Below are 18160 nucleotides of genomic sequence, written 5' to 3'. Positions count from 1 at the left end.
AAACCTTGAAACAAAATTGTAAAGGAAATATTTTCTGATGGGGGGCCAAATAGGCCTACATGTGTGCCAAAAACGGTCCGGACCGTTTTTGAAAGGCCATATGTGGAGTGCCATAAACGCCAGCACTAGATGTACCCTGTTTTAATAAAACTCTGGCACTTAATGTGTTAATGTGGGCTCCTAGACATGAAAAAGTTTGAGAACCACTGTAGAGAACGAAAAATGTCAACGGACAGGGTCATTTATCCTGAAGGAATTATGTGAGAGGATTTCAAGATAATGCTGTGCGGTATTATTGCTTTTTTTTAAAAGCTATTTTTTTTCAGGTATTTCTTGCTTTTATTGATAGATCACAGTGTAGAGAGACAGTAAACAAGGAGAGAGAGTTCGGGAATGAAATGCAGCAGAAGTCTGCCGGGAATCCGGGACTCACTGTCAGGTATCAGAGTCTATGTGTGGTACAAGGCTTAACCACTCGGTTATTGGTGCCCGCATCCCTTCAGTTTTTTTTTAGGACTGCAACATTGCAGTGCACCCACAGGGACTCAACTACACTTTCTGGCAATATATATATCCAGGAAAAAGAGGGACTCTAATACATGTGGCTGCATAGCAACAAGCAGGATTATACAATGGGTAGCTCCAGCCAAGCATTTTGATTGGTCAAATTAGGCTCTCCATCCATGCTCAAATCACGATAAAGGACACTTAGCCATGCTCAAATGAAAAGTGCCTCTTCACTATAAAATGATGTTCTGATGAAGGCCAACTAGGCCGAAACGTTAGCCCTTCATTGTCTGGCCAAAATAAATGGTGAAATTGAGGCACTGTATTTTTGTTCAAAACGTTAGTGCTGCCACATATACTTGAGTTTCTCACTATAAATATTACTCAGCCACTGATTCAAAGTTTTGTCTATTGTTCAGCCTTGACATTACAATGCAAAATCCTCACTGTTAGTGAGGGACAAATGGACCTGTTTACTCTAACACTGAGGATTTTACTCCTCCCAGTCTAGCATTCTCCAGCAGCTGTGCTGGTGAGTCTGTGACACAACGCTAGCACTACCAGCTTAAAAATACATGTGAACTTCACAGATATAGCAGCTAAATCTGTCCATGAAACATCAGCAGATGTCTTAGTTACACGATTGAGCTAACAAGGATTTTTTAAATTTCTGTAGTTATTCAGTTTGATGGAAATCATGGTCTCTAGAGAGCATTAGCTCAAGTTGGCTGGCTGACTCAACAGAGACTAGAAATTGTCCCAATCAGACCCCATGTATTTCCAAGGAAACAGAAATTACACTAGAAAAATTTAAAAAAATATATATTTTACCGAATTTCGGCAAATTTCCCAACAATCTATCTATAAAAGCCAAGCCCCCAGAACCCAGTGGTTGCATTAAAGCGCATTGGACATGCTGGCCATTCATAGGTACTGCAGCTTAAAATGGCCGGGGCCACTGTACATGAATGCTCAGACGAGCAGATCACCAAAAATATCTAGAAATCCACAAATCCCCATATGGAGCAAAGTAGTGACATCACAGACTAGCCTCCAAGTACTAAGATAAGAGGTGCTATACTGCTACAACGGCTACAACATTTACTCTGACAATGGATACATCGGGTACAGGGAGCCGTAGCTGCATGGGTAGAGAGGCCGCCTGAAACATGCATTGGTACCTGCTTTGCCGATCTGTACCGCCAGCTTGGTCAGCTTCCCTTGCAACACAGACTTCTCTTTCTTATTGGGGTTCACCCTCTTCTTCTTCTCCTCGTCCACATCTCCGCCCTCGGCGCTCTTGAGAGGCTGCATTTCCATGGCAGCAGCCCCATCCTGCTTCTTCACTGTAAACATCACAAGATACAGACGTATGTGCTGTTAGGAACTTGGGTTGGACCCGGTGGTGGGAAGGTGATGGAGGGACAGGGAGCTAAGATCTATGACACCAAAGGGCTCAAATGGCCAAGGGTAAACCCAGAACCTCCCATAACTTGGAACTTTCCAAAACCTGTTCTGAAGTTCTGTGTTTTTTTATAACCAGAAAAGGGTAGGTATTTTATAAATAAAACAAATAAAAACAAGTTAAAATAGTTGCGACACGCTGTGAGCGTCAGTGCTGTGGGCGTCAGTGCTGTGAGCGAGCTGTGAGCGTCGCATCGCTGTGAGCTTGGATAAGCTATTTTCGCTATTCAAAAAACCTGAAAACCTTGAAAGTACAAGTTCTGAGATTTCCTGAGCAGAGCCCAAAATGAGGTCCAGAACCTTATGTGAAACCGAGCCGTAGCGTTCAGGGCCAACGCAGGAGGGTGAGAACTGAGCAGGAAGGAGCCATGCTACTGGACCAGGATGACCACAGAAGTAACATTATTCTGTTAGCAACAACCGCACATTGGTGGGATGGAGACACCTCTGGAACGGCGTATTCTATCTAGAACGTGTAAAACGCTTAAACCCTATACTGAATGAACGCCACATAGGGGAAATAGCCGATCTACTGTTATGAACTCACTGTTGCTGATGTTGTGAGCTTGTACTATAGATCGGCTATTTTCACCTGATTTTACTTATTATATCTGATCCCCAAATCAATCAACATTTAGGTCATGAATCATTCAGCGGTCTTACATCCAAGATCAAAAACACATCCTTGTCCAAACATGATTTGAAAGCCATTTCAGTGATGCTGATTGTACCACTGCAGTGAACCCAGTGTTCGAAAAAGACCAAAATTCTGATCATTGATCATAGTTGAAATTTTCAATCAAAATAATACTTTTCTTTTAAATTGCTACTAAAGGTTCATACATTGCAATGACAATGATTCATGGTGCCAACATCGTATGTCACATAACCACCTGTAACTGTCACTAAATTTAAAGAGAAGCACATTTTGACATGCTTGTACATGATAGCTTTTCTCCTGTACATAGAAACAAATCATTAATGTCAGGCAGAAACCTGTCCATAATTTAAACTTTTATGTTTTATTTTCTTCATAAATTAAAAGGAAGGGTAAGTGATATTTGGGGTTAAAACAAAACTCCTGTAGCAATGTCTATATTCTATCAGAATATAGAGATATTTAACACTTATTTTAACAAAATAATATCACTTACCCTACCCTCTATGCCATACTTCATCATACAAGAGTGTTGCACAAGAGTAGCAAAAATAGCCGATGCACAAGCTCTCAACGCATCGTGGTGTGTCACATTGAGAGCTTGTACTGTAGATCGGCTATTTTTGCTATTTTTGAACTGAAAGGGAAAATTAAAGTGGTTAAATCTGTAAGTGGGTTTTATAAATATTGAACCAATGAAAAGTATTAACACGAGTTTGTGACTAAATAATGACTACACTGGATCCATTGGAACTCGGGTTCTTTTTTCCATTTCCTGAAAAGTTACGTTCTGGACAAGGTTTCCAACCGACAGCAACTGAATGTAGCACTCACTTCCTAGTTTTCCTATGAAGAAGTAAATAACAGATGCATAGAGTCACATCACCAGTTGATATCTAATGTCCATTTTATTGTGAAAGGAAATGAGAGATTCCATCCACATCCCTATGGGTCTCCTTGAAGTAACACTGAACTTACTGTAAAACCACCTGTCCTCAGTTCCTCTGACACGCACGCACGCACGCACGCACGCACGCACGCACGCTAGCCACGAACGCACGCACGCACATACACAAACACATACACACACACAGCGTGTGTGCGCTGCAATGATAATGGAACCTATTACGATGCATCACTTGCATCATGGTGAAACGCTGTTGCTGTTCGTGATAAGTCTTTTAGCGTCGAAGGTCTTTTTTTTCACTGTGTTTCATGTTCCCGTCTCCATGACACAGGGCAGGCCCTGTGATGACACACCCAGCCTTACTTGAAGAAGGAAAAATTATATCTGCAAATCTTAACGATTAATACCGTCTCTCTGTGGCCAATATATATATATATATATATATATATATATATATATATATATATATATATATATATATATATATATACTTAGTTCCAGTGAAACTGAGCACAGCGTTAGTTCTGGCAGGGCACCATAGTCAAGCCTTGCCTCACCCTCATTAGCTGATCAGCCAATTCCTGCCAAGTCCTCCCCCATAGAGACATCTTTATAAGTGCTTCATCTAGCCTATTGCTGCAGCAGCATACTGTACGCATGCCTAGTGAGTACATCTACTCAAGTAGGCTACTGTACTTTCATGTCATTTTACCTGCGGTACTGTACGGCATACCTATAAAAAACAAGACTTGTTTAAAAAAAAGTGAAAATAACCAATCTAAAAGCTCACAATACATGCGATGTGTTGTGAGCTTGTAGATCGGCTTGTTTCTCTATTTGAAAAATATATTAAAATAAAGTATACATACTCCCAGAACTCAGAGTTAGCACCACCTCCAGAGCAGGGTCAAAATTAGGTTCTGAGAACCTCATCTGAAACTGAGCCGTAGTGTATGTAAAGAAATCCAGAACATGTGAAATATGTTCCACTTAGTTCAACAGAGATACAATAAAGACCAATCTGGACCCCTGGTGGTCCCTGGACCCAACGTTGAGAACCAGTGCTCCATTCTGCAGCACCCGGGAGGGTCTTTATCTGATGTCACGCTGCTCTGTTCTGTAGTACCTGTCGACTAGTACCCGGGGGAGTCTTTGCTTTGCTGCTCTCCCTGCCCAGATCCCAGAACAGAGCTATGCCGCCAAGCATAATGAATGCTTGAATATCGTAATTAAATTACTGTTTTAATATGCAATTAAAAAGTTTTTCTTTTGACGAAAGTGGTCCTGACAGAACCATTAGTTTCCATTTTTAAATTCCAGTTGATGTATTGATATTGAGAGAGACACTGTATAATGGAAATTATATGGCTAGGCAATTTCACCTGCAGGGACTGTAATAAACTCAAAGTTGAGTTGTTGAGTGTTACGATTAATCAAAATGTTAATTACAAATTTACTCAACAGATGGCATGAAGGCACACCAGGAGTTATTCAACTTGATTATTTAATTTAATGTCTTGTTGTAATGTACTGTAGCTTATTACTTTGACTAGTGATACCAAGGGCAACCTATAATGCGGACCAAGTTCCTAAGTGCACGTGTCCATCTGGACACTTGTTTCCCTCCATGGGACATCTGCCAGGTGGCAAAATAAAGATCCACCTTGTAACTGCTTAAATGGTTTGGCAATTTCACACCAAATCCCTGTTGTATCCCTGCAGTACTTGAATCCATATTAACTCTAGGTTGAAACAGTGCGCTCTCATTTGTAGCATCTAAGTAGTCATACTAGTCAAATTAGTATTAGATTAAATTAAATTTGAAACAAATCTCAAAGTGCTACATTAAACAGACTACAAATGGGAGCTCACTCTTTCAATACAGCTGAACTCTTTTTCATGGTTTAAGAAGAGGGAGTTGGGGAGGGTGGGTGATATAACTGAGGGATGTTCTCTCAAAGAGAGCAGGACACAGTTAACGTCACAACAAGTAAACAACAACGGCAACACACAACAGGGACAACAGTGCAGAGACAGACAGTCGATCAGGGTGGAGGAGGAGTAATCTAACCAACTACATGATTGCAGGTCAGACCTGGGTCAAAGAGTGCCTCTTGTTTGTGTTCATGCCGTTGCTAGACTGACCGTGACTGTGGTCGCCTTTGGCAACTATACTCTCAAGTCATTTGATGGGGTTGACCACGATCAAATCGTTATGGATTGGTGCGGCGGGGGTAAAGTTGAACCAATATGGATTAACCACTTAGGAGTAATGTCCACAGAAAGCGTTACCCTGTATACATTGTCATACAAAGAATCGCGGAATAGCGGATACCGGGAACGCATCTGTGTAAGCAATTAAACCATTATTTTATACTTTTGGAAAAATCTTGAAAACTTGTGCATTTGAATATATATTTTTTCAAAGGAAACATTTTTAACTCAAATCTTTGCTTCTGGGGGTCCCTGGAACAAAATATTTCCACATGGGGGTCGGCGGCCAAATACATATAATTTTGGAGGTCCTCGACATGAAAAAGTTTGAGAACCACTGACTGATATAGTAACATACGTTTTTCCGAAAACTGTGTAGAATTTAGAAGACATTTTGTAGAATCGGAACCTCAGGCCTTAATGGGTTAAGAGGATTTTCCATCTCGATTTGACCCAAGACTTCCAGAGCATAGAGTGTAAAAGATGGCTAGAAAGGAGTAGGGAGAGCAGAAGGAGAGGAAGATAAGAGGAAGAGGATGGGGGAGAGAGTGAGAGTTATGGTCGGTTACCTTTAGTCTGGTTGTTCTCCATATTTCCATCCTGCATTTTACCTACGATGGAGACATACGAGACAATAACAACAAAAATAACCAAGGCAGACAACGAGTCAGACCAACGCAAACCAACGCACAGACATACACAGCAACGCAAAACAGCCACATCCAAACATCAAAAACACAAGGAAGACAAGGAAAATGACTTTTAATCCACCATCCCTGTGACAGTAACATAGAAGACGCTTGCAGTGTGGGCGATGTGCGGTTATGTCATGTGGTGTGTGTGGCTTTGACTATTCACAGTAGGAAGACAAGACAATTAAATATCACAACACTGAGGCACATTGATGTTTAAATTGAGGTACATTGTCGGTGGCAGAGCGGCGTGTCAATTGTGGTGTCGTGTGGCTCTTCAAAAGAAGTCTTTGTGCAAATCTTTGAATATATATATTTTTTGAAGCGAACATTTGTAAAATATTTTGTTCCAGATACCCCCAGAAGCAAAGATTTGAGTTACAAATGTTCGCTTTAAAAATAAATATATTCAAAGATTTGCACACATTTTCACGATCTTTCAAAAAAATTGCAGATCTACAAGCTCATAGTGGCACTTGGTGCCGTGCTATGAGCTTGTATATCTGCTATTTCTGAATAGCCAAACAAATCTAAAAATGACAGAGATGCGTTCCCAGATTGAATGGATTGAAGTTAACTCAAGAGTGTAAACGGACATTTTTTACACTATTGGAGTTAAAGGAGCACTTCACCCATTTTCAACCACATCTTCATATAATTGGTCCTCATTAATGCTCATCATAAGAGGGTGCCATTTCTTGTTCTGTGTCTCAGACGTGGGCTGTGGAAACCACCAATGGCATCATCAGTGGTGATTCAAAGCTAATGGAAACTACAGCCTTTCTCATCCTGGAATGTTACATACAATGCATTTATCTCGCATCAATAAAGACTAAAGAGAGAAAGAAAAATTTGAAATCTTGTTTGAAATGACCACCTATGATGTCAATGGTAGGCAGGTTTCTGAACTGCCACATAGCCCACCTCTCAGACCCAGTCCGGGTAGAAATGGTGGTGCTCCTTTAAATTAACAGTCAGGACATGACCGTATACAAATACTATAGTGGGATATTCTGTTAAATCATAAAATGCTATTTTTTCTAAGGCTCTTTGAAGTCAAATGTATCATAAAATGCCTTGGGTGGAATAAAATATGTTGGTGTATGCCTAACAAGTCTTTGGGCTTTTTGTTTCTTTTGAATGAATACAGCGCATACTTGCATTTGAACGTAGGTACTGTAATTACACACAAATAACCAGCAATACAAGCAAAGACATCAGAATATACAGTGGGGTGTCAAGTAGGGCTGGGCAATATGACTTCAAATCAATCAATAATCTTTTTGAATAATGGCCAAAATAGCCGATCTACAAGCTCACAACGTGTCGTGATGTGACACGTTATGGGCTTGTAAATTGGCTATTTTGGCCATTATTCAATTTTTTTTGTATTGTACAGCTAAGTATAATGCAGGGTTAAGTGGTTAATCAGACTAATCCATTTTAGTCACTCAATCGTGTTGATTTGTTGACGTATAAGAAATTTTAAACAATAATTCCCCCAAAAAAACCTGCTTCTCGATTATTCAATGAACCTAAATGAGCCATATTATTAGTTATTGGTTCTAAATATCGCTTTCAATATATTTTCTGTTAATTGCCCAGCCCGACAGTGAGTTGTCAAGACATACTGTAGGTACATCGTCACAATGAGAGCGAAAAGACCACATAGAGACCACAGTCACACAATTACCACAACCATCAACACACGCAAAGCATACCCACAACCACACACCAACACACACACACACACACACACACACACACACACACACACAAACCAGTGAAAGCATGCGTGTGAGAAATGATGTCAGAATGTGCATGCAAAATTACACAGTTAAGGATCAAGGGAGTGGATATGTGAATGCTATAGATAGAGACAGATATATAGAAAGAGGGAGAGATAACGATCGGAGGAGAGAGAGGCTGAAGGAAACTCGTCTTATGTTGTGGCCTGCAGACCTCTGACGTTACTCCAACTCAACCATAACCAAATATGGAGTGTGCTGTCAACCCTCAATGTGTCGCCATGGCCGCAAACAAATCAGTCAGCGCCATATATGGACATATACTGATGACATCAGCGATCTCTATATGGGCATTAAAGGGACAAAGACTGACAGATACAGAGGTCCGGTTGTCCAGAGCCACAGATCTGATCGCTACGGCCATATATTGTCATATGCATATGGACCCGACCGACTACAAACTAGGTGTGTGCAGCGGCATGGACTCGAGGGAGTGCGGTGCCCGCCGTCGAGTAGTTCGGATATCCAGTTGTCCAGAACCGCCGATCCAACCAATATGCCCATATATGAGCATTCCAATATATGGGCATATAGACAAATATAGACAAATCAGGAATCTCCATATATGGGCATAAAAGGGACAAGGACTGACATATACAGATATCTTCATATATTGGCATAAAAGGGACACAGGTAGATAGACAGAAACAGATATCTCCATATATGGGCACAAAAGGGACACAGACAGACGGGTGGAACGGGTGCTCTGACAAAGCCCCCAACACACTGACATATTGATCGGATGGGTAGTACGATATAGCCCGAGCTCTAGATGTGAGGGCCGCGGAGCTGCCCAAACTTCTAGTTATGTAAAATTCCAACAAAAAAACGATTCAAGTTGTAGAATGCTAGTGTCTCCGACAGAATAGTGTTCATTTCACCTTAACTGCTAGGTCTAGTCAGTTCCCTGGGGCGGCAATAAGGCTGAAAATGACAAATAGCTCTGGTCTGCCCAGCTCAGGACAGTACAAGGTCACCATTACAGTACAAAACTGCACCTTTCTGCACAAAGTATGAACGCTTTGGGACTATTCAGCAAAGAAAGGAACATAAGAGAGGGTTGAATGCAACCATAGACAATGTTAATCTCTTATACATCTCATTTAGCCGACACAGATTTGCACCAATTGACCTCTGGGGACACCCCCAAAACCAGGATGCAACTCCTGTAGTCCTTGTACAGCGCCACCCGTATTGAACTGTGTTTTATATACATACAGCCCGATGCAACCCCAATCACTGCTAATAATATACTGAGTCTTTTCACTGTACAAACAGAGGGGAAATAAGACCACGTCCCCGAAGTAACATTAATGCAGCCTCACTTCAAATGCTCAAAGGTTTAAGTTAGCCTTCACAAAATCTTCATTAGAAATGAATATGCAATTCATCAAAGTCTCTTTCATAATCTTTGAGCGTCTTCAGAGAGCTAATGAGGGATCTGTTAATTAGGTTATGCTACTTTTCATTTAAGATTAGGAACCGTAAAAAAAAAATCCTCCCTCATTAGAAAAATGTCCCCACGAAGTTCATTCGTATTCACCAAAAGCAACGTGAGGATACCAGATAGAGGACAGGACAGCTATTTACAGAATGCAACCTCAGAGGACACACATTGAGTGGGAGAGTTAAGCCTAATTTACACTTTGACAAACAACCGCATCACCAGTGGTGGGCAAAGTACTCAACCCCAGTACTTCATGCTTTTTAAAAATACTTAGGTATTCAAAAGTAAATGCTTTTGAAAACACTTAAGTATTCAAATTACTAAATTAAATTTAGATATTTTCCCCCAAAAAAGATTTTCCCATTGTGAGCTTGTAGATGTACACTATATTTGAATACTTAAGTACAGTATTCAAGTGAATGTACATTGTTACTGTCCACCACTGCATAACATACGGAAATAACCGGCACAGTGTGTGACTTGTAAACCGGTTATTTTTGTTTGGCGATGTGGTCATTCAGCAAAGGACAAAGTAGCCTTTTACACTTATGCCTGATTTATGCTTAGTTGCACACTGGTGTCACACACCGAAAATGCATTGTGTAGATTCTCAGTGCGCAACACCCACACGCAACTACAGTGTGTATAACTCATGCGTTATGCACACAAAGGGTCCAAGACACAGTAGGAGAAATAGGTGGAAGGGAGGGAGGAAAGCAAGAAAGACATGAAACAAAGGAGGCGAAGAAGTTGACGAAGTGAAGCGAGGGAGGAAATGGGTGCACCCATGGCAGCAGGAGGTACAGGGACCGTGAAGAATCACACAGAGTGCAGAGTTGGTGTCGACCTACCATTGACTAGGCTTGCATTGCCGGGGCCTGCAGCCCCGTCCGTAGCTATAGTGGCGATGGGGTGAGTTGAGGGATGGGAGCAGTCTAACCAGTAACAATGAAGGCCAAACATAAATGAACAAACGCGCACGCACACACACACACGCACACACACACGCACACACGCACGCAAACACGCATGCACACGCACACGCACACACACACACACACACACACACACACACACACACACACACACACACACACACACAGGGCACAACAATGAACAGAAATAACATGGTTATAGCACGGTCAAGAGGTGCAGGATGTACATCCAGACTAGTGTCGCTGTTTTTTTCATGTGGGCTGTAATTTCCAACTAGCACCCTACATGTAAGAACTATGGCAAAGTGTATATCTATATATATCTATATATATATACTATATATATATATATATATATACATAAAATATATATAAAAAAATATATTTAAAAATAAATACATTTAAAAATAAATATATATATATATATACACGCGCACACACACACGCGCGCGCACACACACACACACGCGCACACACACACACACACACACACACACACACACACACACACACACACACACACACACACACACACACACACACACGCACACGCACACGCACACGCACACACACACACACGCACACACAGTACTGTATATATATATATAAATAAATAAAAACAGGTGTAACATTAGACAGATATGGAACATAAAACAGGAACATAATATATGGCAATTAATTCACAACACAACATAATGGGGAATGGAACAAACAGGGGGCCGGTAAAGGTGGAACTAGAAAATGCACAAAATCAACTGAATCGATAATCTAAAATGTTTAGGTTTGATGTATTTTGATGTGTTCTATCTATAATGCATTCTGTATCATTTGGACAAAGTCAATTTGTCCACTACAGTACATCAGGGAAATTGAAGTTCATGTCAACCATGTTATTCGTGTCATGTCATTTAGCATCAGGAAATCATAGTTTGAGCAAAAGAACAGGAACGGAAAAGCTGCATTTGCGGGTTTACCAGCCCAGTTACAGTTAGACTCTCCAAAGCGATGCAGAGTCAACAGTGTTAGCCAGAAAACCACACATTACACAACTGACTGCATGTGATTCCAGTTCAGCTAACCTATAAACGAGTGGATGCACAAGACAAGGATTTATGCTTAGGCCATCCCATTCAAAATTTGAAGATAAAAGAGGAAAATGATCATAGGTTTTCTCACAGGCTTCCTCAGAGTTCTCCAATTTTGGAATAATCGCCTTGAAAGATGAGTGTGTGGTTTTAAATCGTATCTCAGAATGTGTTGCCACTCTATCTGAAAGCATAGCAGTGTTTTATTTATGCTACGTTGTTCGATGGTGCCACAAACCAAAAATAGCAGACCTATAAGCTCACAACGAGTTGCGGATGCAACACATTGTGGCTTATAGATATGCTATTTCCGGTCCGTTACACCCCTGTATGACGCCGTATAAATCAGGTTTAAGACAGGTGAGTAGCCAGGTCAATCATCGGTCAGTGATATTAAGTTCTACCACTGCAGCACTGGTAAGACTGTAACTATTGAATGCTGCCTCAGATGAATCAAAATCTCTTCAAATGTCAGGACATAAAAGCCTTTTATATTCCAATGAATTGAAATATATAGCAGCAGTAATCCACTAGACAAAAACATCTTTATCTTTACAGGTGATGTGCACATAAAAAAGTGTGTTCTAGTAGATATCATATACTGTACTGTATTGTAAGTAAGGACTGGGACATGGCATTCCGCATAATCCGATGGGTGGAAGTATGGGAACTGAAACAAAATGCTTAAAAGCATTGATTCCCCCCTCCAGGGTGCACTATCCATTATGTTAGAGTACTACTAGAGAGGGCCTCTTCATTCAAACTAAAGAGCTGTTCAAAGTGGCAATATGGTAGAAAAACTGGGACACAGGTAGCAAGGATTATCAATAAATAATAACGCTTAACACCCCTTACCTCTCTAGGGGTGCTATCCTCCTAAAAAGCTACCCTTTATTCCTTTACTGGTACACTATGCTCTACATCTGTGAGTCAGTCAGTCATTTGAACATATTGTATCACCTTCTTCTGCGACAGTGCTATTTTAAGGATGTGGATTTCGGCAGTTTGGAGAAACAGGACAGGCGCTGAATGTTAGTATTGTTGAGAAAACATCAGAAAGCCTGTGGAAAAGGGGAAGGGGATCATGGACCATGAGATGTTATCATCTTTCAATACTTAACCACTTAAACCCTATGTGTTTAGTTGTCCGGCGCCCCCCAGGGCACAATACTGTTCTTTGATCAACAAACTAGTATTACCCTCCACTACACCAAATCGCTTCACTGAAAATAGCAAATCTAGAGGCTCACAATGTGTCGCGTTGCCAGTGGTTCTCTCTGTCATGGACCCCCACATTGATATGTATTTGGCAGACCCGCATCTGAAAATATTTTGTGCCAGGGACCACCAGAAAAGATTTGTGTTTTCAAAATGATTCCAAAGTTTTCAAATCTCTTCAAGATTTTTCAAAACTGTTCAAAAATAGCAGATCTACAGTATAAGCTCACATCGTGTCGCATCGTGACACGTTGTGAGCTTGTAGATTGGCTATATTTGATTAGCCGAAGTACAAAATAGGGTTCAAGTGGTAAAACTTGATTGTGATGCTATATTAACACATTTTGCCGGGAACCCCTTGGAACTCCTTCAAGGACCACTGGGGGTCCCCGGAGCCCACTTTGAGAACCACTGGTGTTGTGTCGCGTGATGAGCTTGTAGACAGTCTATTTGTGAGAATTCCCCCCCCCCCCCCCCCCCCCCAGAATAGGGACGCTAGGGTTCATGTGGTTAAAAAAGATGCCGGGTTTGGATGAGGCTTCTCTTTTGGAGAGTAGAGTTAGGCTGAGGTTACAGGTCAGGGTATTAGGGAATCGGTGCATGGGTGCAGGGAGGAGGGTAGTCACGGTGGGTTATTAGTGGTTATTTAGGGGTTAGCGGTCAATGGACCAAGGAATGGACCTTCCGGTTTGGATTGAGGGTGTCAGAAAGGCGATACTCTACCTGTATTCTGGTGTCCATCTTGCACTGCCCCGTCTGTGAGGTGTATTTTGGAACGATAAGAGAAGTGAGGACAAAAAAATTTGACCTGAACCATAAAACCTGAATAGTCCAAGTAAAAAAAAAAAATCCACCACCAAAACGGATTTTGTTTAAGAATGTTTAGCCATTTTTGCCCGTGCTCTTGTCCCTTGAGCTTTATTTTAAGTGGTACTTTACACATTCATTATAAGTGCATACAAGTTAAATAATTATGCATTCCTATGTTCCGAGACCTCATAACAAACGAGTAGGCAGTATTTAGCATTGGGGGTTTTAGCGAGGAAGAAGGAAAAGATTTGTTTTTACTGGATAACAGTAAAACTAAATTATCCTCAATGTCTCAATTGTGGAAAATAGCGTCCAACCACAATGTGTGTAATGCTGCCCCGTGAATTTACAATTACAATTACATTCCATTTATTTGAAAGACGTTATCATCTGATAAGATCATCCTTCACAGTGAAACCTAAGAAAAAAGCTTTGATGGCTCCCAGAGGTTGTAAAATGAACAATAATTTAAACAAAAATATGTGTGATTTCAGCATCTGCTTAAATCAACCTGAATAATTAAAACTGACACAATATAATACATTGGTTATACAAAATACTGTAGTAACATGTGGGTAGGAATAATGAAAACGGTTGAAAAGATGTTGAGGCATGAAGCACATACCTTTCTTTTCTTTCTTCTCCTCTTCCTCAACTCCGGCCCCGAGCAGAGTCATGATGATGCCGGTCTGAGAGTTGACTCCCACAGCAGTCACCAGCATGCGCCCTGACCCCTCCATCACATGGGTCCCTGGGATAAGATAAGATAAGATACTGTAAGATAAGATAAGGTTTCAACCATTTCTATATCACCTACATTACATTTCTACAGCATGTGGAGCCGCAGTAATGGTTTACGATGCGGAACGGCTCTGGTCCTTGGTCTGCCAGGGGGTCTCCTTCCAGTCGGACGTGCACCGAGGAGAGGCATCCGGAGCTCAGGAGGCATCAGCACTAGATTCCCGAACCACCGTAGCTGTCACCTTTCCAAGTGAAGGAGCAGCGACTCTCCGCCGAGACCAATTTGCCATTTGGAGATCCTGCCAGGAGTACTAGGCTCCAGACAACACAGCTCCCAGGTTCATTGGGGCACACAAACCTCTCCCTGCCCAGCTTCCCTCCCCACAAAACTGATAATAGACACTCAGCCAAGCCGGATGCACTGTGGTGGATTCAAACCCCTAGACTCTGTGTTGGTGGACAGGTACGTTACCCCTGCGCCACCCGAGTGCTCAGCCCTACCATCCCTAAAAGACAAAATGGCTACATTTATTTTCCATCCTCGTTTTCCCTCAATGATTTCTTTCACGAAAAAAACTGAAGCTGCAAATATCCATTATGAATGAAAGCCACTAACATAATAGAATAGATTGTTAAAAGAACAGTTTACAGTGAAAAGGAAGCAGCACATGGTTTCTCCACTAACAGTTTATTGTTATCAGTTCATATATTGACTAGTGAAGTTCCTGGCAGTAATGTGTTAGGGTCATTGTTAGGTCTTCAGATTCACATTTAATTCTCTCCAGACAAGAAGACTGGAAGCCAGCAAGGTGGTGCTTTAGATAAAGAATGAACAGAACATCTATAATTAACTTCCCTAGGAAAAATGAATTAGCTGACCTGCACGCGCACACACTACAATCGTTACGGAGGAACTGTCAGTTCGGTTAGGGGATGGCAGTGGCCGTCCAGGAACGTCTAGTTAGAGACGTGTAAACCAGCTGGTTGCCCGATAACCAAAAACTGGGTAACCTTAATGGGCCAATATGATGATAGTAATTATCGAAAGCAGCAAACTATTGGTGTTGGTGCTGTTATTCATTATTTCTTTCTTATTGTTGTTTGTTGAAACAAAGCGAGAGACTTTTACTCTTGTGTACTCTTGAATCGTGGAAAAAAAAGAAGCTAGGTGACACTATTGTGACAAATTAATATTGTACAACAAAGTAGGTCATCAATTTATGGGGGGAAAAATGAAATATGTAGATACAAGGTTTCTGCCCGACAGAGATGCTATATTAGAGAGCAGCCTCCCTCCCTCAGCACTGATATTCATATTATAATTAAGGGCCTGTTGTCTTCCCTCAGAGGGAAATGTCATGACAGCGTGACTTGAATAATAGATTGGATTTTTATGCAATCATAATAGATTCTGTAGCGACAGACAGCAAGCAAGCCTGAGTGACAAATATGTGACTAATCTCTGCCCAGACCCCTGTCCAAGAAAACATGGCATTTGAATACCTGGAGCTCAAGGTGAGAAAGAACTCCCCTTTGTTTTCTGCTGGAGGCAGGCAACTCTCCATTGTAACGCCTCACTTCCTGATGTCTTTTTCACAGACACAGAGAGGATTTCGTTTTAAACCACTTAAGCCCTATACAATTCGTCATACTTACAAGCTACAGCAAATGGCAACAATAGCTGATCAATGCTTACAATGCATCACAATGTGAAAATAGCCTATCTACAAGCTTAGATCTGCTATTTTCGCTGTTTGTCATACAGTACAACAAAGAATACAGGGCAATAGTTCTCAAAGTGAGGTCCTTGAGGGGGTTCCAGGGGGTGGACTAATACATAATAAACTGGGGATCCTTGAAAATAAAAAGTTTGAGAACCACTGACTTACCACTGGCTTAAGTGGTTTATAGCATGAACCCCAAGGCAATTTGTTTCCCCCTTCCTCCTAATCACAATGACGTAAATAGGAAAAGGGAGATGATATGCACCATAAATCTCAACCTGACACCACCCTTCATCATGCCGTCCTCCCCTATAAACAGGATGGAGAAAGAGAAATGGGCGACATACCAGACAACAACATGGGGTCCTTGTCTGCTGCCTTTCTGACGTGATCAGACTCTCCGGTCAGAGAGGACTCATCAATCTTCAGGTCGTTGCCCTGGATCAACACACCATCCGCAGGCAGCAGGTCACCTGGAACACAACAACAAGCCCACATTAGAGTTCTCAAATTCTGCCCGAACCTAGCCCTAGCGCCCAAACGGTAAGGCCGATGGAAATGGCAGTGGAATGCGTTGGATGCAGCTCAAAGTGAACTTTACTCAGCTAGTTCGTCGCCGTCTGACCTTCCTAGCCCGTGTTATTTAAAAAAAAAATGGCAAACATGGCAACAAAATTGAAAGTGGTCGGTTTCAAGATGTTTTGGCCATTATCTTTGGAACGGAAGGTCCAATCTGCTCAGTGAGTTTGAGGACAAAGCACATAATGACACCTTTTTTGTTTTTTTCAGGTTTTCGGGCCTAAGATTATGGTCGTTTTTCGGGCCAGGCCCTGTTCGGGCCGGCACAGTTAGGCCCCAGTTAGGGCCAGGCCTTCATTTTCAGGAGTTTGATTTGACTGCTCAGCAGCAGATTTGAACAGGAAACATAATATGAAGATATCATGTGTTTCCAGTTCAAATCTGCTAATGAGTTGCCAGGAGTTGCACTTCTAACAAAATCCCCCTGAGTGCTCCTCAGTTCAGGTTTGGACAAATAAAGTTACTATGCCTGTAGATAGTGTTGGCGGGTGCTCATCATAATCATCTGAGCATCCATCAGCTGGGTGAAGCTGAAACAGAATTTCCCCCGCTGGATTAACAGGTCTTCCCTTTCCCAAGTTACCAAAAACCTTAAGTAATTGGGAAGGTTGGGTTAACAGTGGCCGCTAGTGCAACCACGTTAAACCACAGTACTGTACAGAGGAAGCCTGACAGGGTGTCATGATGTTTATTAGATGTTACATGGTATGATGACACAACAGATCACAGGCTCATGACGGTTTGTTTGAACTATCAGTGATCAAAGCGCGGGCAAATTCACTTTCATGGAGCATTTCTCTGCGATTTGTTGATCAAAGAACAAAAATGGAGCCCAACAGCTACTATTTTATTAAACTACACACCCCACTCATCCCATCTATCAATCTACTTACATATGTGCCATTCCAGAATTTCACAGGCGCTGACATTGGCAATTCATGGGCAAATCAGTGGGAAATCCCCTTTTCATAGAGAAAGTGGGACATTTGCCAGGTGCGAAATGGTGGTAGGTGTGAATTAGAAAGGCTAATCAGGTGTTTACATTAACATTTACCTTTATACACAGTAACATCCTCTGTGTTTTAATCCAAACTCCAAAGAGTGTACTATTGGACAAACATGCAAATACAATAACCACTTAAACCCCAGCATTATTGGGGAAGATTTCGCAGAAAATAGCAGATCGACAAGCTCACAACAGGTTGCGACACGTTGTGAGCTTGTCGATTTGCTATCTTCTGCGAAAGCTTTCCCCACAATAACAGAAAACAGAAAATACACTACTATAGAGCTCTGAGGGCGGATTCAGACTATGGTCCCGGGTGCGCACCCCGGACCACATGGCAGATGTTGTGATAGTGTGAATGTAGC

The 18160-nt window shown here is 41.6% G+C and overlaps 1 protein-coding gene across 1 annotated transcript in view; it reads right to left on the bottom strand.

The window, feature by feature from the left end:
* The window catches only part of atp2b2 (ATPase plasma membrane Ca2+ transporting 2), a 143637-nt gene that overhangs the window by 64338 nt on the left and 61139 nt on the right, over positions 1-18160 (bottom strand). Inside the window, 6 exon segments of the mRNA XM_084063123.1 lie at positions 1689-1853; positions 6320-6361; positions 10549-10632; positions 13659-13691; positions 14371-14496; positions 16558-16683. Coding sequence (XP_083919249.1) covers positions 1689-1853; positions 6320-6361; positions 10549-10632; positions 13659-13691; positions 14371-14496; positions 16558-16683 — 576 coding nt within the window.

Source organism: Gymnoscopelus microlampas, assembly GCF_963454915.1.
Source record: "Gymnoscopelus microlampas genome assembly, chromosome: 7".
Classification (NCBI taxonomy): Eukaryota; Metazoa; Chordata; class Actinopteri; order Myctophiformes; family Myctophidae; genus Gymnoscopelus; species Gymnoscopelus microlampas.
This window is presented reverse-complemented; position numbering and strand designations above follow the sequence as displayed.